This window comes from Xiphophorus maculatus, chromosome 2 (assembly GCF_002775205.1).
Source record: "Xiphophorus maculatus strain JP 163 A chromosome 2, X_maculatus-5.0-male, whole genome shotgun sequence".
NCBI lineage: Eukaryota > Metazoa > Chordata > Actinopteri > Cyprinodontiformes > Poeciliidae > Xiphophorus > Xiphophorus maculatus.
Window position 1 is genome coordinate 2,996,547 of NC_036444.1, and position 23,343 is coordinate 3,019,889.

The window sequence follows — 23,343 nt, forward strand, 5'->3', positions numbered from 1 at the left end:
ACATGATCGTAAACAAATTGTATTTATTATTTAAATAAAACACCGCAATTGCAAAATTGTTTTTTTTCAACAGTAGTGGAATATCCACAAAGTTTTGCACACATTTGTAATGGAAGCGCAGACTGTCTGCTTAGCATAACTTTGGTATATTTGACAGCAATTTTTGTTCTTCTGTTGGTCTGATTTTATGTTCTGATTTTTAGGTTTACATGAGCTGAAAGCCATAATCATCAGAATGATGACTTTGGACTGGAGGTTGGAATCTCCCACCGGAGCTCACTCACTTACATTCTGTGATCCTGTGACCTTAATTTTCCAAATAAAAAGTTACATTTAGTTTGAAATGAAAAGAGAACAATCGTGGTTTGCAAATGTTTCCCAAACTCCTAAATGGGCTTTGTTTCAATTTCACAATTGGTCAAGACTGCAGTCATCCCTTTATCTAGCAGACTTTTTCCTTCCACCAAACTGTCCGAGAGTGACCTTTTGTGGCTAACTTGCTTTTTGTTGGCCAACTGTCAAGTCAGCAGTTTAGGAAAGTAAAACACACATTCTTCAGGAAAAAATAAATTAATTCATCTTGTCATGTTTACGTTGTTAGACAAACTGAATTTTATGTTTTTGCTACAAGACAAAAACAGACAAATACACAAAATGTTTCACTTTTTAACTGAATTTTTAATGCAAATTAACATTTATTTACATAAATACAATACCATTTCTTTGTTGCTCTAATTCATTTAGATGCACCTGTTTCACTTCGCACCGCCAGGCTGCGCCACTGGGAGCGGCTGGACTCTCTCCCGCACTAACTGTTACTGCTGTGACGTCAGCAAGCCGCAAGTGAACGAAGGAACTAACGGAGGAGAGATCGAGCCCTGACCGGATCTACCGGGAGGCAGCAGAGCTACAGAGCGAGTCCCCGCAGCGCGCCCCGGAGGAGCCGAACGGAGGAAACGGTCCGCTGTGCGCCAGCCGCAGGAAGAAGCACCAAGCGATGCGAGCGCAGCCCGCCGCCGCCCAGTAACCAGCCGAACCAGCGCCGAGGAGACCCGAAGGGACGGAGGTTTCCACCGTCAGGAGAACGCCACGAAAACGGACACGAAGCCAGCTGCGGTGGCTCCACCGTGCTCGCTTTCTTTCTTTTGGATCACACCGACAGGATCGCCGATTTAATGCGCTAACGGAGCGTCTGTGCCCGGCTTGAGAGAGAGGGATCTGCCCAGAGAGAACCAGGGGATCGAAGGCAGAGCTCAGAAAAGGTGGAAATATTCACAATTCAAAGGATCTGCAGTCAGATTAGATTTTTCCCCCTCCTCTTTGATATATACCCGCTGGTCTGGTGCGTTTTCGTTGCGTGGATCCTGGTACCGGTAACGCCATCAAGCTGTGTTCTCTAACCATGGGATGTACGCTGAGCGCAGAGGAGAGGGCGGCTCTAGACCGGAGCAAAGCCATCGAGAAGAACCTGAAGGAGGACGGGCTGACTGCGGCCAAAGATGTCAAACTGCTGCTGCTCGGTAAGGCCGGGGGCCGGGGAGCGGGGCCCGGGGGGCCGGGGAGCGGGCCAGCCTGGGCGGCGGAAGGTGTGGCGGTGATGGAGGGAACCGGGGGAGTAAAATTACAGCAGAAACACGACGCCTCAGAGAAAAGGGGAAAAATGAGAATTGAATTCATGGGCGTCATGAATTGTCATTTTTTCTAAAATACAACCAAATTTTTTTTGGTCACATTTAATAAATGAGGGGGTTTAAATAATGGAAAAGGTGTGGCAGGTGGTAAAATGTTCCAAAAAGCTACAGAGAGGTGAGAGCTGCAGATGAAAAAAATGGCAGGTTGCAGCAGCAGGGTTTGCTCATCATTGATTCCTTTAATTGAGCGCAACCTTTGAGGATTTAATCTGTTTGTCAAACTAAGTCACAAGATGGAGAGTGGAGGAAGAAAATGAGGAGAAAAGGTGCTCCCACTTTCTCCATCCTTTTTATCTGCACCCCCTGCTGCTCAGCTCAAGCTCCCATTTCTTTCTCTGTTCCTCCCACTCCCTCCTCTGCCTCCCCTCTGTCTATCACACGCACACACACACACACCCGCACACACACACTGTTTACACTGATTTCTTCTGTCTTTCTCCCTCAGGGGCTGGAGAGTCAGGGAAAAGCACCATCGTCAAACAAATGAAGTAAGTCCTCCATAATCACGGTCCAGTAACTCTGTAAAGGTTCTCCTCATCCTTCCTCTCCCACTTTGCCTCCTTCTTTGTTTTTTTTTTTTAAACCGTGAATGTAAAATGTACAGTAGCGTCTTCAGTGAATCTGCAGGTCCATCCGTATCAACCTGCTCAAACTGACCCAGATCCACGGAGCTGTGAGCGGCACATGCTCGGGTGTGGATATGCAGAAATGCAGTTGGTTTGATCGATAAACCCCAGAGAAAGCTCAGTGGGGGGGATCAGCTGCTGGAGGCAGCAGGGTGTTGTCACTGCTGTGCTAAGCCTCCAGTTTTTTTACTACTGCAAACTGGTTTTGCAATTTCAACGGCTGTTTTGTCTTTCTGCAGAGCTTTCTTCCTTTTCCGCTGCCTCTTGTCTTTTCTTGGTGGATGAAATGTTCAGTAAAGCAAACCCAGTGGCGTGCAAAAGTATTCATGCCGCATGAATTTTTCCACATTTAATAAATGTGCATCCACAAGCTTTAACAGAGTTTATTGGAACATAATAGTAAAGTGGCAGGGAAATGGTTGTGTGCATTTGTATTAAAGTGTTAGATCTAGTGTGTTTCTTGCAGCCAATTGAAAGTAGAGCTGAAATGATTAATCAGTTTAGTATTTAGTATTTGATTAATTCTTAACTGGAGTATACAGACTCAGAAATGCTATTTTCTGAAAGAGTTACACAATTCAAGCAGTAAAAGAGCCAAAACTGTATCAAAAATGTATATATTTGGCATTAAGATGCAAAAGAGACCTTTCGTCTGTAAATATGTTCTATCCTGAATGCCTCAGGTGGGAAACATTTAGCTTCATCTGGTTCAAATTCTTTATTTAAAAAAAACCCAACAACAACAACCTCCTTTTAGACACCTTTTGTTATCCAATTAATAATAATAATAATAATAATAATAATAATAATAATAATAATAATAATAATAATAATAATAATTAATAATAAAGTCAACAAATCAGCCGTACACTGTATTGATGCTAAGTCCAGTAGAAATGGCCAAGCTATTCACATGTCGATGTTAGAAATAGTTTTTAGCAGCAGATTCATCCTTTGCTACAAATGATCAAATGTAAACTAAAGGAATGCTGTGTATAAAATATCTACTTTCTAAAAAGGAATTTAATTGTTTATTTGCATCTCTTAATGTAATTTAAATATTGTATAGGAAGGCTTAAATAGTTAAATAAAAAAATCTGCAGAATGTGCCAATTTCTTTACCTGATGAATCAACAGAATAATCAATTACTCTGGTAGTTGTTAGGTTCAGCCCTAATTGCAAGTGTGACTTTCAACAGTGGTGTTGAATTCTTCAACATAGACCCGATTATTTCTAATGTTTTTCATGAGAACAGATTCTGTCCCGAAATTAAGGAAATCGGGGCCAATTTATCAAAATGTGAACAGGTTTATTGTGTGTGAACATATTTATTCAGCACTACAGTAGTTGTTTGTTTCCCACCATGCATGATGTGTTCAGCCTCTGAAGGTTTTCAGATCTTCATTCCAGTGTCACATGCTGCTGGTTTACAGGGCTTGCTGGTGTTGCTAAATTTAAAAAGAAACAGAGGCTTTTGCTTTGTGTTTGAAGCACATCTCTGATGAATAACTGAAAGATTTTAGTGAGCTAAAGAGAAGATGGAGTCCAGGGAGAAAGCTGCCCTGAAGAACTTGTGGATCCAGGTCTCCTGCTCTGAGGTCCTGTGACTTTCCTCCACTTCCTCCTCTGAATGCTGCCTCCTGATTGGTCCGCAGGCACAGAGGAACAGTTGCTAGCCTTCCTGCAGTTTGGTTGCAGTTTAAAAATGTTACGAATTTTGACAGAGCTGCAGTTTTCATGCTCTGCAGCTTAGAAGAAGAAGGAAGCCCCAGCTTCCCTCCGTGTTTAGCAAACTGATTATCCGGACCGGTTCTGCAGAATAAACCTAAACACATTTGCTGACATGGTGTAAGTTAGCAGAGGAAAATGGTTCAGATGAGGCTTACATGTTGTTTTCTAAAGGAAATGAGATCCAGGTTGATTTAGATTAGTAGTGTCTGATGTAATGCATTATTATAATTGCAGCTTTTCTGCAGCCTCATAGGTGGCGATCATGTGCTGGTCTGTCAACTATCTAATCAAAGGACAGAAGAAGAATCCAACTTCATCTTTTAGCGGATATAAACACAAACCTCTTTGCTCTTTATTTCTTCAGAACCGATGATCTTATTGTTCCTCTTGGTCTGCTTGAGGTTTGATTATAATTTTATAATTAGTTGTTAGGCTCGTTCCTTTAACAAATCAGGAATTTCTGCGTTAAATTTGTCTTTGATAGATTGTTTTTTCCCAGACATTGTGCCTTATATTTTCCAGGATATATGATGTGCTTTTTTGTCTGATTTCCATTTAATTGACAGATTTTATTCTTTTTAGCCACATAACAACTTGAGTTTAACATTCTATCCTTCTGTATTTAGATTTTTGTTAGACAATGATGGAAAACCTTTAGACAAATCACATTTCACCAAAAGGAATAATTTAGTTTATGTCAGCAAGGCTGATACAATATTATTAATATGTGACATTAGTATATTGCTGAATATTGCAATAAATATATTAACTGAAACAAGTATATTAACTTTCTTTTAATTTACATCATCATGGTGCCTAAACTACTTTCTCTAAATTTTAGGATTTAAACAAAAAAATCTTTGCTGATCCAAAAGGGAAACTAAATATTGTTGTAACTGAAATCATCCAAATATCTTCAAATAGTCGTTTTGAGTAGTGATGCTCTGGGAAGGATTTCCTGTAGCAGTCAGGCTTACAACCAGTCTGAAGAAGCCTCTGACTGAAAACTGATGCTGTCTCATGACAAGCTAACAGCTCAGAAATGGAGCTTATGCCAAAAAAAGATGAGAGGTGCTGAAAACAGCCACTGCCAAGTCAGACGCCACCTCCAGTTTGTTGGTTCGTGGAGCATACAGATAACAAAACCAAACTATGCTGAGGGTAAATCTGGGGAATTCTTTCCATTCAATGTTATTAAAGTCATAAGAAAGAAATCCAGATCCAATCTGAGTCAGAACAGGTTTGGACTTTTGGGAACTACTTGCTTGGAAATAAAAACCTGTTTCTTTTTCTGGCTGCTCAGGTTTTCTCTGACTGAATCTGTAATAACTGGATTTTTCCGCACTGATCCGGGGTCAGTTCTGATTTAAAATCCAACCCTAGTGCTGCTGGTTTCCTCCTGCAGACACTGAACCTTCATCTGCTTGAGTGGCTTCATTAAAGCTGCCTGGTAATTATGTCTCCTATGGTATCATGATGTACTTAATGATGTTTCTGTTGGGACTCACCTTTGCTACTTAGCAGAGATCTTCCTACATCTGTGACATGTTTTTCCTTTCCCAGTGTTTTCATAGCTATCAGTCCAGTAATCCCATAATAAACCAACGGGGTTTACTGGAGTTTCTGCTAAAAGCCAGACGCACATTTAGCTGCTGAAACAGATGTATCAGATATAAACATAAATACAATAAGTATTATAGAACATTCAAATAACGATGTTGAACTTAAATTGGTGCTTTAGGTTTGTGGTCTTTCAAGGACAGATATAATTTCAAATGAAGTTAGCTTTTCAGTATTAGCTTCTGCTAGTTAGCGTGTTGATGTAGTGCTTAAAGGAACTAATGTTTATTTTTGTTTGTTTCTAATGGTTTTTTTGACCTTTAACCTCTTGGACACTGTCCAGAGTGTAAACTGTGGGCATCTACTGCAGTGAGACTCCATCTAACAGGCTGATTATATTATTAAGTTTGAAAGCATCAATTCATAACAGCTGGAAATTGAGATAAAAGGAAGTTGGCTGAAGAAAATTGATTAATGGTTTGATTTGTTTTTTTCATTTACTTACGTCTAAATTAATTTTTTTTTCTCTCAACGATATTTAATCATAGGTGCTTGAGAGGGAAGACATTACCATTATTGATGGGGAATTATGCCATTATTCTCAGCACCTTGGCTGTGTGTGTGTGTGTGTGTGTGCGTGCGTGTGTGTGTGTGTGTGTGTGTGTGAAGAAGCCACCCACGTCAGTGGATTAGATTTAAATTTAACGGTAACATTTAAATTTAACGGCTGTGACACCCAGCTGTGTGTCTGATCCCAGTGGGTGGATGTGAGTAGAGCGTTACCACCCTACAAAAACCGTGTCCATCAAGTTGGTTTTGACGGAGTTGATTATGTTTTTAGGTAATAGATTCTTAAATGCTTTTAGCTGTGAGCTGATGTTGTCTCTGTACAGATTCATGTTTAATGAGACGATCCTCTCAGGATCACAGTAGCTCATTAAAGGGCCGTTATTATGTGAAATAAACTTTTTTGAGCTTTACATCATGTTATGATGTTATTCAATCATCAAAAATATTGAATAACATAATCTAAACAACCTAGAGTGTTGTTTAGATTATTTCATGCATATTTGAGAATCCTTTAATCTCCATGACAACCATTCAGCTGTGCAAAACGCCTGATTGGACCTAGCTCCGCCTTTGAGACGCAGCTACTCATCAGAGCTGCAGTTTGTAAGCTTCACAGAGAAGCCTTCTCCTACGACTCCCCCACTCAGCTCCTACAGACTAGCCAGCACCAACCAATTACTACAGAAAATGGATGAATGGATGCTTTAAATGCTGTACAGATCTTGCTTAATAAGACGATTCTCAATAGGAAGAGCTGCCATCATCTCATCACACAGTAACCAACTCTAAAGCTGAACTTCAGAGATGTGGAGGTTTTCTGCAGGTGCATATGGATGATGCGGCTGCGTCTGTGTTTGGACACATGATCTGTCAGAGACGTGATAATTGGACGAGTGACCAAAGGGACCGGGTCATGTGTGAACAGCCAATCTGCAAGCAGGAAACACCATCTGTGTTTGGAGCCTGTGTGTGTTCAGACGTGTTCAATGGCTTTCTCACCACCGAGCTGCCAAACTGACCTCTCCAGCAGCGATCAGTGTGTGTGCGTGTGTGTGTGTGTGTGTGTGCTGAGGAGACTAGATTAATAAGAGCAAATGAGCAGAAGTGAGGAAGCCATTTTCAGGTGCAGCCACGACGATTGGAAGAAATGCTAGTTTTTGCAGTTCTTTCTAATTCTGGTCTGAAATGTTTATATTGTAACTTTAAATCTCGAGCTGCAGGGGCTGGTTCTGTTTGATGAAACTCCAGACACTGGAGGAAGAGCATCAGGAAATCCAGAGATTAATTATTCCTGCTTCACTTGTCCAGAAAATTTAAGGATTTCTTTTAAAGTCTGCCTCATTAGCTGGCAGGATTTATCACAATATAAAACTCAATTTGGTCTTAAAAGATATTTAATTCTTCTGATAAGCATCATATATTTGGAATGCACTAAATAAAGAAAATAATTGACAATAGTTATATTAATACAGTTAATTCATTCATAAATTAAAAAATTTAAGTGTTAAACGTAAAAAAAAAAAAGATCAAGGGCACCATTTTGTTAGTTTTTAGGATTTTTGTTCCCCCAAACTGTTCCCAGCTCTATACGGACGCTTGGTTCAGACAACAAGATCTTGTAATTGAACACTGTTACCACGGCAACTGTTTTGATGAGTGAGTCTCTGAAGATTTGAGTACAGGTGAGCCAAATTATCCTTATAGATTAAAGCCAGAGCCAGACTGGGTGTAGATGCTGAACTGTAACATTACAAATAGAAGTGGTTCTAATACTGAGTCCTGAGGGACACCATTAGTAAAGAGTTTTTGTTTTCTTTATATGAAAATACTTAAAAAGCAGAATTGGCTGTCCATACATACACATGCTGTTCCCTTTATCTTTAATTGTATTACTTTTGAAGTTTATGTATTTATAGTTGACGATGAACCAGAGTTTGATTCTAACAGTAAGAGACTTGGAAGTGAAACCATCTGCCTGCACGCGCTGTTTTCACAAGAACGATCATTATCACACTAGTCAACTAGAAAACCCAATACTGTTGAGTCTCTGTTTCAGCATTGTGTGCAGCGTCAAATGCTTTCAACAAATCAGTGAAAAGAGCTGCAACACATTGGCTTTTGCTCAGTGCTTCAGTGATGTCAGTCAGTTTAGTTTCCACACCACGACCCTCTTGATTTTGGCGGCAGACTAGATTTCGAAACAACCAAACGTGTTTTTTTTTGTAACCACATGAAAAGAGGCGTCTTCCAGCCAGCAGAGCACAGCAGCAAACTGGGCAGGGCATCTCTGTGTTTCTCTGTTTCACACAGAGATAGAAACTTTATCCCCCACTACTTTGTTAGTGTCTTATTTAAAGAACTTTACACTTTAGGACTGTATGTTTTAGTGGTTTTGATACCAGAACAATTTTTTAAATTTGGTAAATCTCGATATTAGTAAGTGGACCTAGTTAAACTAGTAAGTTTAACTGGTAGCCTAGTTAAACTGGTGCTAACTAGTTTAAAATGTTTTTCTGGTGTTGGGGATCTGACCTTGGAGAAAATAACAGTTGGAAATCTTTTTAAAAATTGTAAGTTGTTCTAAGTTGTTAGAAGAGAACAAAACGATCTCCTGTAACAGTCAGTCCTGCAACGAATCAGAAGCGGCCTCTGACTGAAGACTTTCTGTGTGGTTTGAAAGCTTCCATGAAGCCTCATTTCCAACTCCTTTTTTGATTTGGAGTCGTAGTTCAGGTATTATTTTAGCTTTTCAGATGTTAATCAGCTGCTCCCAGTTGGAAACAGTACCTTGTTGGCACGGTTACAAATCATAGTCACTGTCCAAAAGTAAAATACGTGAAATCCTTTAGCTGCATAGCCTCCAAAACCAGAGGAAGTCATTGTCCTAACACGCAAAGCTTCAACCAAAAAAGAAAAGTCTAAAAATCTCCAATATACTGCCAACAATTATGGAGTTCAGATTGAAAAAACAATTTGGCAAATATAATGGCTAAAACTCAGCAATATGAAGAAGAGTTGATAATAAGGTTATGTTTATATGGAAGCTGATTCTTATTTGCAGCTGTTTTGATCAGTGACATCACATATAAACTGTTTATTTCGGCTGCTGGAGGGAACTCAGGCTGAACATTTGAAGCTGAATGGACGACCATCAAATGTCACCAGATGTTTCGAGCGGCCATTTTGGTAAATGTCACAAAGCAGCTGTTTGGTCATGAATTTATATTTTTAAAAAAATATGTAGCTGCAAAAGTCAAAGGGTCGGGCTGATGGCTGCAAAAGAGAGATGCATGGAAAAACATAATTGAATTAGCGGAGCTAATGTCATTACCAAGCCCTTATGAAGAGCACCACCCATACATTTAACTGAATTCACTTAATTCTTTGGATGCTGGCTGGTGAAAACATGAAATGATTGTCAGTCTGCAGAGTTCATGAGATGTTCATGAAAAGGCATCAACTCATTTCGTACTTCTTCTTGTTCTTTTCCCTCTTTGGTTTCTTCTGGTCGTCACAAGAGTCATCCATGACCTCTTTTTCTGTTTATTAAAACCCAAAGGCAGCTCCTCTTTCAATCATTAACTGTCTTCAACCCACATAAAGCAATATAAACAGAGGATGTCATACCATAAACACAGTTTATAGTCCTGGAATGGCTGCAGTAGGGGATGTGTCCTCTCCAGCTAATGACTTCTAAATGCTTGGATTGTTGGGAACATTTCAACTAAATATGCACCAGTATTTGTTTACTGGAAAAAAAAAAATCGGAAGTTGTCCCAGCAGAAATCTGTCAATCATTTACATCCTTGTAGCCGATGGTAGGTAATGAGTAGGATTATTATTTTTCATTTGTTTATTGAGGTTGGGATTCCAATAAATGTACATGAAAAGCCCCAAATTCGGAGTATTGCAAACTTGTTTTGGCTTTTTAATGCATGTTAGCTTTCAGAACTGCTTTCATTTGTCATAAAAAGATTCAAGAAGGAGTGCGAAACATTCCTCTAAAGGTTTTGGTCCATTTGGACAAAGTTGTTGCAGATTTGTCAGCTGCACATATGTGGACTTCCTGTTTCCCTACATTACAAAGGCGCTCTGTTGGACTGAGATCTGACTGCAGAGGGACTCATTTTTATAAAAGTTTTAAGATGTCTGCTTTGTGACATGGTGCATTGTCCTGCTGGAAGTAGCCATTAAAAGATCAGCACCCAATAGGATGGACATTGTCGACTTCTTTGGTTTTGATCAATAATTATAATAATAATAATAATTGATCTCCCATACCATTACACAGACACCACCAGCCTGAAACAGTAAAATATGTTTCAGACAGTAACAGTTTTCATCTAAATCATATCAGACACATACACACACCAAACCTTTGCTTTTGAGGGAAATTGTTAAAAGTCTTTTCTGCTCAAAGAAACTAATGTTAGTGCTAAAACTTTCTCAGCTTATGAAGAGTCATGGAGACTTTGACATGGCTGTTGCAGTTCAGTTTGAACAGAGTTTAAAGGACTTTGTTTAAAGGAGATGGAATTTGTAAAACTGATGTTACTTGGAGTGTATGAATTATTTCAGAGGAATCCTGAGACTTCTCCAGGCTGATTAAAGACAGCTGCTTAATAAACTCACTTAATAATAAAGTTAACCAGCAGTGACGTACATTCATCTAATTATTTTGATTAGACTTTCTCAGCAGTGAAAACCACAAACCTTTGCCCCATCTTGCCTTATGATCTAAGTAAAGATGTCAAATTAAGCCCTTTTTTTTTCTGCGTCTTTCTCTCTCCGTGTGTTTGGGCCTTGCTGACATGATTGGAGGCGATCGGCCGAAGGGAGAACAAACGCTGTCCATCCCTCGCGGCTGCGCAGCTTCCCACAGGCTGTTCCCACCGTGTGTGTGCGGCTTTTCTCCCTACAGCAGGAGATAATTAGGTTTAAGCCTTGGAACAGGAGAATAAAACGAGGGAAGGGGGGGGAACATGGAGGAGAAAAAGGTGGTGGTTTTCATGCTGAGTGGCAAAGGGGGCGGATATAGCTGGAGGGAGAGAAAGGGAGAATTTAATGAAAGAAAATAAATGTTTAGAGCACAGAGGTGGATTAAAACAAGTAAAGTTCTGCTGTATTATTCTCTCCTCGAAGTTTGGAGTAGCAACAGATACAGGGATGAAGACAGAGGAGTGATATGATCATAAAAAGGGGGAGAGTAGGACAGGAAAATTGATTTTTTTTTCTTTCAGATTCTGGTGAAGTGATGTGGAAGTGTGAAAGAGGCTGGCAGGGGGGAAAAAAAGAGGAACTAGAGACGTTCTGAGCTAAGAGAGGCCGGCGGGTGGAAGAACATGTTCTCACTTATTAAGCAAGCTGGAGAAGGTGCCAAAGAGGGCTGATAGGACCAGGAGCAAAGGGCGCTCTGCTCCTGGACTCCAGACTGGAATCGGCGATAATTATTAGCCTCCTTTTTCAGAGATGAATCAGAAAACAGAGGGAGTGCTTGTGTTGGGCACTGAACAGGCAATTTACTGGATTGCCTGTTCTGAGTCACTCTATCAACCTTATCCTTGTAAATCATTGGCTAAAGGTATCTATTAATCTGCTCAGTATTGCAGTGATGTGATTGGCTGCCCTGTTTAGATAAAAAAAAAAAACGACAACTTAATTCTGGCAAAGTTTTTTAACTTGGACTTTATGTGGTTGCTTTTTCTTCTTTTTAACTGTATGATTTTGGGACAATTTTTTTTCCACGTGTGACTGGAGAAAATTCTGATTCATTAACTTGTTGATATAATAAACACACTTCCTCAGTGACTGTAATGGACTGTGGGCATGTGGTGATATGGTAATATAAAGCTGTCTGTCATCAGTATAAATATTCTAAAAGAGACCAATAATAAGCCATGATGAAACTTGAGAGGTGGGGGCTTTGAAAGGAACAAAGAGTGACCCGAAACTGGAGCCCCGAGGAGCCTCACATGTGATTTCTTTTTTGTAGTGACACGAAAATATAAAGTTGCGTGTCGTCAATATAAGTATTCTTAAAGAGACTAGTAATCTGCTATGATCAGACTTGAGAGGTGAGGTTTGTAATGACTAAAAAGTGACCAGAGACCAGAGCCCTGAGGCTCACATGTGATTTTTGTTCAATCAGGTTTATACATAGCCAAATAACACAAAGTAGTTCTTGTCGACCAAAAGACTTTGAACTAATGAAGTAAAGTACAATGTACATTGACACCAAAGCTTGTTATTTTAAAACTCACCGATTATAGATAATTAATTCCTCATACTGGAAAAATACACTTAGTAGTTTACTGTGGTGAGCTTGACGGAGGGGACAGAGAGTCCTGAGAACGTTTTTACTGGGACCTGAGCTGCATGAATATTATATCTACTGTTCCTCTGTCCACTCTGTTTCATTTTTTAGTCTGTTTTCACTGTAAACCATCTCTGGCTCTGTTTGTGTCTGCTCAGCACGATGCCTGTGTGTGTGGTCTGCGCTCTAATCAGTGCTTCTTATGAAAAACAAAGCTCCTTTGTTGCACCAACGTGTGGTAGGTTGGTGTGTATGTACGCCTTTACACACTTTTAGGAGTGTGTGTGCTCCGTCTTCTCTCTGTGCTTCTGTTCATGTGTTGGTGTGACTGTGAGTGTTTATTTCTGTGTCAGACCTATTTGGCAGATTTGATGTTGGTTCAGAGAGCTGAAAGACAAAGGAATCCTTTTACTGTGACCCAACTCAGCTGATCTGATCTGAAGTCAGCTGACGGTGGCTGTGGCTCGGTTTGTAGCTGCAGGAAGGGAGGTTTGGATCACACCTCAGTCAGAACAGAAGTACCAGTACATTTAAGCTGTACTGTGCATTAGGCAGTCTTAAAGGCACTTTATGTTCAGATGCATGACGGAGACTGGATTTCTTGATATTTCTTTAAAAAATGTATGGCCTGGTATTTGCAGGGGTCTGAATCACAGTCGAACACGATTAGCTAAAATCTTTGAGAACTTGGTCTCCCTTCAAAAAAAATGTATGTACAACGACAGCCAATTTTAAATGTCATATTTTCATTAGCTGTAACTGGAAAATGATACAAAAAGTTAACAAAAAAATGTAATAAAAAGTTACAAGCCATTGAGGAATGTACAAACATACAAAAGCTTTTGTCCTGTTACAACCAGAAGCATCAATATATTTTTTGAAGATTTTATGTGATAGACTAACACAAACTAGTTTTTTTTATTTTTTATGTTTTCTAGATAAAAACATGAGAAGTGTGGTGTGCATTTGGATAAATCCCCCTTCACCCTAGAGCTCCAAATTAAAATCCAGTTTGCCTTCAGAAGTAACTTAATTTGCACATTGACTCCACCTGTGGACGGACAAAAATGTATCTGCAAAGCTGGTAGAGATGTCTTGCAGCTGTAATTACAAGGAAAACTGATTGTACACTGCTAAAAACATGCCACACTTTTGTGATTTTTATGTTAAAACAATTTGAAAACCATATTTTCCCCCCTCTTTACAGTTGTGCCGTACTTTGTGTTGGTAATTCCCTGATTGATGGACATTTTCCCCTTTATTGTGATTGGAAGGAATTATTGACTTAAAATACACTCCTACATCTTGTTGAACAGTTACTTGTAAGTTAGTTTTGTCTTAAATATTTTTCTGCAGAAACTAGAAAGGAACACTTGGTGAGGCTCTCTGTTTTGTGGTGTAAATGAGTGATTCAGTGAGTTTTTAAGAGCCTGGGTTGGTTAAAGCAATTAAAATCTTTCTCTTGAGAATTTTTCCTCTGGTTTTGAAAAATAAAAGCTTGGGCAGGAACCACTGCAAGGTTTACTGCAGGTTGGGCACAGCAGCTTTAAAAGACCAGGATGTGCCTTTATTAAGGTCAGATTCATCCTGATTAGAGATTTTCTAAGAATCCAAACAAAAGACGGGGAATAATTTCAACGAATTTCTTGTTTTATAGTGATTCTAAAGCGATCGCTGGAATGACGTGTCTAAAGACTGGTTTCTGCTCATTTCCTTCCAAGTAATTTATTAATATTGAATCATGAGAGGACAGGAAATGTGAATAATTAAATTTTGACATTAGCTCTGAGGTGATCTGATTAAAGCTGTGTCCCTGTTTTTCCCCTCCCTCCGTCTCATTACCCCAGTCACTCCCCATCTGGATAGCCGATCTTCGAGTCATTCAAAGCACCTCCAACAAAGCACATGATGCTGGCTGTAATGCTGATCATATCAACATTTCCTGGAGCAGCCACTTCCTGTAATTCTACTGACTATTGAAAATGCAGAAGTGTTCCTTTATGTCACCGTCACTGTTTGGTAATCACTCAGTAAAAACCTCCAGAGGGCATTCTCCTTTCAGTCCGATCGGATTTTTCTTGGCTGACATATTTCTTTGTAGCATTCTGCCAGCAGAAACTGCAGGACATTTGTTTGTTTGCAGGACTTCAGAAATAATAGGATCTGTGTGGAGCATATGATGCGAAAACTGTTAGAGGGATATTAAAAAGCACAGTTAGAATCGGATATTTGAGATAAAGCCAAATTATGCAGTGTGCAGCTGGCAGATAAACTGAATTTGCTGCAGAGACACTTCCCTTTCTTTCTTTGCATTCAGTATGCGGACTCCAGCATAGCTTGGTTTTTTATGATTTATTAGAAAGGCTCCTGCTTCTAATTCATTTTTAATATACATATAAAAATGTTCTGAATTTCTGCACAGACCCAGCCTTTTTTTGCCTGATTTTATCGGATCATGCTGTGTGAATAAAGTCGGGATTTGATTTGAGCAAAGCAAATTCCCCTAACCTGCTTTGATAGGGAATCTGAGTGAACACATAATAGGACAGAGTCTCCTTTAAGTCTCATCTCTGCTGCCTTGGAAGAGAAACAGAAAAAAGATGCAGATAAAGTCAGATTTGTTGGTATCTTGGATGTTTAGGGTACAGCAAGAGTTTAGAAGGAATGTTGTCTAAAGGCTGCAGAAAGCAGAACAAAAGCTGGCAAAATGAGGCCACATTCATTCAGCACATACTAATAATGCTTATTTTAAGTTTTTTCATTGTAAATATATTAACAGAGCCACACTAAATGGTGGAACAGTTTTTATCTCACAGAAAGAACATTCTGGACTTGAGTATCATCCGGGACATTTCTGTGTAGTTTGCATGTTCTCCATGTCCATGCATTGGTCTGCAGCTTCCTCCTATACAGCCCACATGCTAACACATTAGCCTTAGTGGCTACTCTGAAATGATTCACTTATTCCTGGATTTTTTTAACCGTTAAAGAAAAAGTCTGATTATTCATTAAAAATTCATCTATTTGCAGGTTTTTTCGTACAGCATATCTAAAATTAGGGGTGATATTATACTAGGATTTGATATCAGTCAGTATTAATAATTATTGATTAGATTTTGGTTTTAAATACCTGACTTCATGTCATGGCCTTTTCTGTTTTATCCAGTTTTCTCTTCATCTGTTGTACTCATTTTCTCCTTTCGCTCCACAATGTTGTTTTTTACTTTTTATGAGCTGCGGTGGGGAAACCTTAACTGCTGCTGCACAAGTTAGTCAACAGGTTGTTGCTAGGTAACCAGCGAGTGAGTGAGTTGCTAGGTAACCAAAGAGCCATTGAGTTAATTGATACCACCACCAACCTGGCTGTGAGTGTTTGAGTAGCTAAAGTCTTTCCTCTGCCTACATCCCCCAGAATGCTGTGCGGTGTTCGGAGTTCAGTCCATACCTACTTTTTGCACCACTTTCAGCAAGTTGCAACCTGTGTTTTCTCTGATTCTTTTTCAGTATCATCCATCGGATACCTTCTTTAGAAGAAAAACTTTTAAAACAAGACAGTTTTATAAATGTTTACAATCGATTCACTCACCTTTTCTGATTTACCTGAAAGGAGCGTTAGAGAAAGAGTCTCAGAGGAGATTCTTGATGCCTATTGGGAGGAGAGAACTTGACTATTAACTTCTAAAAAATATGCTTAAAATTAAAGGTCATTGTTTTATTTAGTGCAATGCTCTCTGCAGACCCTATTGTTGAAAAAAGAAAAGAACAGAAATTCATTTATTATCCAACATTGGGGAAATTCTGGTGCCATAAAGTGACAGGCAACCAAAGCAAGTAGGTTCACACAAAGATATATAAGACCATATAAAATATGCATCGAAATACAAACTATAGATACATCAGCAGTTTGATAAGTTAGTGTAGTTTCCCTCTGCACATAGTGAGGACAGAAAGTCTTTTAAAAGTCCAGCCATGTTATACTTGGTCTTCTTCAGTGGTATAAATATCCCTGATTTACTTTCACTGGATTCTGCTGAAACACAGAATCTTTCCATGTGTGTCTAGTTTCTAATGCAAATATCTTAGGATACTTGAAATAAGACAAAACTAACTTATAAGTAACTTTTCAGCAAGATATAGGAACTTGTTCAGCAGTTCCTTAATATTGATTTAAAAACAAAGTAATAGTTCCACTGGCAGATTATTTTACTTGTAACATTGTTATAAGTGAAATAAATGACTTAAAGGAATTTATTTTATCTTGCTGGAAAGTTACTTGCAAGCTTATTTTGTCTAATTTTAATTATATTAAAACATTTGTAATAGAAACTACACAAAAAATACTTGGTAAGATTTTTTGCTTTTCTGTCAAGACGTTGCCTTTATGGATGATAAAAAAACAATTTTTGTTTAATATAAGCACCATGACTAATTACAGTTTTAACAGAAACTTTAGTTTTTCTAACTATATAAATTCTGTAATACTAGGATGGTAAACATTAAGGTCATTAAGAGCTTATAGAAGATTCATGTCAACATTTTCCAATCCTCCAGCTCAGTTCGTTATATCCTCCTCCCCTACTTCTTCAAGGATGAAAAATGAAGTGGAACACGAGGAGAGGAGTTAAAAAAGCGGAAATAATTAGGACCGAGGAGTTGGAAAGGTTGAAAGACAATAGTACCGCGAGGAAAGGGAACTGACACAGAGGGAAACAGAGTGCAGTGTTGAAATCTTCACAGAGAGGAAGAGGAGGATGCATGACGGAGGGATGAAAGGCGAGTTGGCAGAGGAGAGAGGCAGATAGAGATACCAGGTGACAGAGGAACAGAAAGATGATGGCAGACGGATTTAATGAGGTCTCCCTAGATGTAATCCTGAGCTGTAATTATTCTGCTCTGCTGTCTGCCTGGCTTTACATGCAAGCATGTGCAGCTTCTAACAGCCCTGCTGAAGCAGCCGCAGCAGATTGGCTCCCCTGGCTCTTCATCAGCAGATGACCAAAGCTGGAGCCAGAGGACTCCTCCCTGTCAGAGCCGCAAGACATGAGACTCCTGTGTGCGCTGCCGCCTGGGGAACGCTAGCCTTGCTACATACGACACGTGGCGGCCATATTTAGGTTAAAGCATGTGAGAGGTGAACAAAACTGTTACCTACACACCGACTTATTCTTTACATTTGTACAGTTTCACAGATATTTATATGCTTTTTATCTGTTGCTGCATAAAAATCTGAGCTTTGTGTCACAGATTTCAATATTAGAGTCAATTATTGAGAATGATGGCGATAAACAGTCTAAACAGTTTGAACTGGATCATCTGCAAATGGATCACTTTTAACACAGTTAACATAGTTAAAAGTGTTAAAAGAGTATTGCTGAAAAACGTATCAAAACATAAGGATTTCATATTAGTTGATATCAATAATTAATGATTAGTTTTTTGTTTTAAATATCTGAAAAACTCCCAAACTGGCAGGAGGAACCTTTCCTGTTTTATCCTTAGTTTTACTGCATGTTTATGTTTATTATTTTTAAGCAGTTATGAGACACTGTGGCAAAACTTTAAACTGCTGCTGCGCATGTTACTCAACAGGTTGTTGCTGGGTAACCAAAGAGTGAGTGAGTTGCTAGGTAACCAAAGAGTGGGTGAGTTGCTAGGTAACCAAAGAGTGGGTGAGTTAGTTGATCCCACTAACTTTGCTTATAGGTTGAGGAGCTAAAGTTTTTCATCTGCCTAAATCCCCCAGAATGCTGTGCGGTTCTGGATCTGACTTATAGACAGTTATATATTGATATTGATCATACATGTTGTTATTGATTTTTTCTTTTATCCAGCACTGACAGAGCTTATTTGGTGTAGAATTTAACTCTTCATCAGTCTTAATGAGAATTAAGACAACAAATGAAACATCTGTAGGTTCAAACCAAAGAGCTGAACCAACAGAATGTGACATTTTCCATCAGTATAACATGAGTGTATCTTCTACAGCTGCATGATAGTGGAAAAAACTAATATTGTGATTTTTTTTCTAACCCTGCCATATATATTGCAAAATGGAGAAAATGCAGGAATGTATGATAGTTGACATAATGTCCGCCATCTTGTTGACAATATACCATCACTGATCTTACTTCTTGTCTTGAATGTTGCAAGTATTGTTTTTGCTGTATTTGAGACTTATTCAGATTGGCTGCACAGTATTAGAATATTTTGCACTGCCAACAATATTGGTAAATATTGCAATGAAAATATCAGTTGCCATATATTCTTATTTTAATTTCTCCTTTTTGCCATCAGTCTTTTCCTTTACCATTTTGGACAACATCATTAGTGTCCGAGGTAAAACTCTGTCCAACTGGCTGAATATTACATTAGCATAAAAAAAATGCAAGTTCACACTTGGTATATACGTAGTTAACAATTCATTATAGTTCAACCAGATCCATGTTTTTATTTGTCTTATGAAATCAGCAGTAAGGGGAATTAATAAAGGCTTTATTAAATGTTTTTAGTTTTTTGTAGCAAATTAAAAGTGTAATTTTAGAAGTAATTCCTCTCCTTGCTGTTTTTTCAGTCAGTCTCAGCTCTTGACCTCCAACCCAGTTTATTTTGGATAAAAGTGTTTTTCATCTGAAGTGTCCTCAACCTCAACTACTCTGACTCTTCATCCCACTGTTAAATCTAGAGCTGGAGCAATCAGATATGTTAGTAACGAAGTGCTTTATCAAACGGATATATTTGCTCCACAGCAGGTGTTCCCGACCTTTGAAGTCCCTCGCTTACCTCTGCAGCTGAGCAGGCACACGTATGCATGTTTATCCTGCCCCACCATCTGAAGCCAGTTTTATTATTCCTATGTAAAGTTCTCTAGCCAGGCCACACGGTCACCTTGATGAGTCATCAGGCTGGTTGTAGCCTGGAGTTAAAGGTTAACTCAAGTTTCACTGTGAAACAGATCAACTGAAACAATAAAGTTTGTGATCGTGAGTGAAGCAGTGGTGTAGGACAAGTGTATTATGATAGAGCGAAAGTGCAAGTGTTGTATGATGTAAGGTCTGTGTAAATTTCCCTTCGGTCTGTGTGTGTGTCTGCAAGTTTTTTTCTGTTTTCCTGGGATGGACTGGTGAATTGTTAAAGGGAATCCATTGACCAGAAATGGGCACCAGGAATGGAATGATTGGGTAGCGAAACCAAACTGCTGTGTGGGACAAGAGAGAGCAACCAGGTCCAAATGGACTGAGAGCATTCAGCTCAGGTGGTCCCAGTCAACAACTTGCTCCTAGCCACTCCCACTTTACCTGAAACAGAAAGATGGCTCATCACATTGTGAAGAGGGAGAACAACCTTTAACTTTTACCATCATCTCTTTAAGGAACAGAATCCCTATCTAGAATCCACAACATTTCTTTGACTTAAAATTCATCTAAAAGCAGGGGAGTTCCTCATAAGCTAAACCTTGACAGAAGTCCACCTCCTCAAATTTCCTTCTAAGAACTTGTGAACTTTATGTAAATGATCTAATTTCCTTTCTGAGATTGTTGATGACTCTCAGAGCCTATGTGGCATTTTCTGACTGATGTCTGTACTCCAGTTTGTGTGCAAACCATAAAACAATATCTAAAGCATTCAACACCAGAACTTTGTTCAATCCATAATCGGAACATGTAGAGAGAATGGACAAACTGCAGACCTACCGAGATAGAAGCAGGTCCACCTGACTGGCTAAGAAAGCAGGTGAAAGCTTGTCTTTAGTTTCTTTTATTAGACACATTTTTTGGATATAAAGGCATACCTGACATGTTTCAATATCAGGCTTCTGTCTTCGGTCGGAGGTGTCAGACTCAGGAGGAAGTGCAGAATGTGTGGACAGGACTGTTAGTGGAATAAAGAAAGGCATTGTTGAAGGAACGGCATAAATTTTTCTTGTAGTTTGACACGAGGAATGTAGACAATAATGGAAAACAGGAAGGAGTTGCTTTGGTTAGATGAGACAACACGGTGATGCATGGTACTGACATCAACAGGACCTTTTCTTTAACAGGAAAAGAGAAGCAGTGAAGGAAATGACAATGAATGCGTTGCATACATACAAATTTTTTATAAACCTGTCATTTCATTTTGCTCCCACTTCACAATCAAATACAACCTCGTATCATTTACAACTTTCTGTTTTATTGCGATCAGATCTCCGTCAGATCAGATCTTAACTTCATTAAGACTCTTTGAAGGTGTACTTTGAACCAGGAACTTGAACTGGACAGCAAACTGGTGTAGGAAAGGCTTGAACAGGAAGACACTGTGGTTTTCCTGTCTGCATATTTTACACCCTTCAGATGACAGATATGCAGAGCACTTAAATCTACTAAGTAATTTCTAAACCAAAGATGTCGACCGTTGTTGGAGACCTGCTGACTCGTGGCTCTGGAAGGCAGACAGTTGGATGTTTCTGGAGCTAAAACAACCATAGATGGGGACACATACGTGTGTGTGTGTGTGTGTGTGTGTGTGTGTGTGTAGGATGTTGCTGCTTGACCTGAAGGTGAGAAGACAAGAATGGAGCCAAATGACAGCAGCTGATGCTTGTGCTGCTGTTTGTGGTGGTTAGTCAGTGTGGAGGTGGGGGCCGCACCGCTGATGCCCTCAGCTATAAATAGACCTCTTCTTTCTGATTAGCTCCATCTTATTTCATGCTTTTTTAAGCTCGTTATCACACGTCACATCTTACACCAACTCTTTGTTTCACTTCTTGCACCTGCGCTAACATTCTCCTCAACAAACACACACACCTGGTTGTTGCGCAAGTAAATCGCACCTTGCAGCGTTGACAGCCATCGGTCAGCGTGCACTTTGTCATGACCAAGGGCGCTGTCGACATACAGCATGGAGTGAGCGAAAGCACAGCTTAGAGATAAAAGAACCAATCACGGGTTTTTGTGCAAGTGTGTGTGCGGGCGTGTGTGTGCGTGTGTTTGTCAGGACAAACAGTGCCGAGCTAGCAGGGTCTGAGATAAAGACCTAATTGCACAGGGTGGTGTGTGAGCTCTGTGTTTGTGTGTGTTCACTTGAGTAGGTGTGAAGATAAAAATATGAGTGTGGAGGATAATAAGAGGCGGAGAGCAGAGAGCTTCATGCACTTTGTCTTTTCATGTATCTTTGGGTCTATTACTCCACATTTTCCTTCAATCTGTACGGTTTCACTCAGAAGAATGGCCAAATTATATATTGAAAGTAAAAACACTTGTCTTATCAAGTCCTCCTGTAAACAGGGTTTCCCTCAGTGTATCATAAGCCTGACAGGCCACCAGGCTTTTCTTGCCCTCTCCACCACCAGGACAATTGTTGTTTAGTGTTTCTTTTTCACCAGTAACAGTAAACACCATTTCTTAACACAATAAACACGGGGGGCCGCTGGTGGACTGCTCTAGCTGAACCTGGGCTTAGCAGGTTGTCTGGGGGAAACCCAGTATAAAAATTGAAATATTTAGTCTGTGTGCTTGTAAGGTGGACCTCACCTTTGGACCAGTTTCCACAGTAAAGCAGAAATTTCAGAAACAGCCATACTGGTCATTTCAACCCTTCTGTATCATTGAAGTCCAGTTAGGGGCAATACATGTGAAAAACTTACTTTCTAGTAAACTCCTCATACTTGCCGTGGACCCCTGCCTATTCGTGGTTCAGTGTTCATTTATTTTTCTGAATGTAACTCACAAATATCCACCTATTTGTGGATTTTTTTGTAGAGGATATCAAAAATATTCAAAATAAGATACATCTTGGGAAACTGGAATGCCTATTCAAAATGCTATTTGACCGGCTATTGGCTGGCATTTGCAAAGCAGCGAATCCAGCAGCGCATTTGTTTCTCCAAAGTGTAAAGATCATTTTAAAGAAGTTCACTTCAGGCAAAATGACTAATCTGCACAAGGTATCAAAAACAATATGGCTTTCAATAGGCAGATTTAGGAACTTATTTTCCAATAGGACAAAAAAAAAATCAAGCCAGATTAGCATCAAAAACCTGACATGCTTTATTAATAATTTTGCTTTACTTTCCTCCTAATTTTGCTGTGTTAAACTGTTGGATAATTTTCATGGTTTGGACAATTCGGGAGCTGCAGTAGCTGAGGAGTTAATATTATAAATTTATGTTAATGGTCACAGATAACAGCAGCGTACTTCCAATCTCATTATTAGAAATTTGACGAGTTTGTCATTTTAAAGTAGACCAAAAGTAGATTTGGAAGAGTTGAGCACCATAAATAGTAGTTATTAAATGTGATTATGGATCACTGACTGGCATTTTCCGTTCAGCCAAACACCTGCTATTCAGCCTCCAGAACGGCAGCCGCGTAATAATATCATGGAATAATGCAGTGAGTAAATTACCCATATGTCTGTCTCTCCATCCATCTGTCTGACTCAGTGTGAAGCTAAACTATGTTTCAGGTCACCGTGCAGATTGTGCCAAATTACAAAAAATTACACACACACCCACACACACACACGCCCACACACACACACACACACGCAGGCCAGTTGGGTGCAGGCAGAAGGGCGCTGAGAGTGGGTAATGAGAAAAAGGTCCTTGTGCATGAAAGCTCACGTCAGCATGCCAGCTTGAGACACACGCATGCACCCCGACATTAAGCGGGTCAGTAACACCTTCATTAATATTAATATTAAATCATTGTTCAGCTCTTTTTTCACGTGGTGTGACGTGGCTTTATTCTGAGCTAATCAGGGTGACATGATTTACCGTTTGACTTCGAGTCTCTGCAGTTCAACACTGCATGGAGAAAATCTCTTGATTGTACCGTCATTGTGAAAGATACCTTCCATTCAGAACTGAGCTCT

General features: G+C 39.5%; 1 protein-coding gene across 2 annotated transcripts in view; it reads left to right on the forward strand.

Annotated features, from left to right (window-relative positions):
- The first annotated feature begins 814 nt into the window (after window positions 1–814).
- Window positions 815–23,343, forward strand: part of LOC102227659 (guanine nucleotide-binding protein G(o) subunit alpha) — a 104,949-nt gene continuing 82,420 nt past the window's right edge. Inside the window, exons 1-2 of one of the 2 annotated variants that reach the window (XM_005795783.2) lie at window positions 815–1,520; window positions 2,137–2,179. In XM_005795783.2, the coding sequence (XP_005795840.1) occupies window positions 1,403–1,520; window positions 2,137–2,179 (161 nt within the window). In that variant the 5' untranslated portion in view covers window positions 815–1,402. The remainder of the gene's footprint in view (window positions 1,521–2,136; window positions 2,180–23,343) is intronic. The other variant, XM_005795782.2, reaches the window with a different exon arrangement.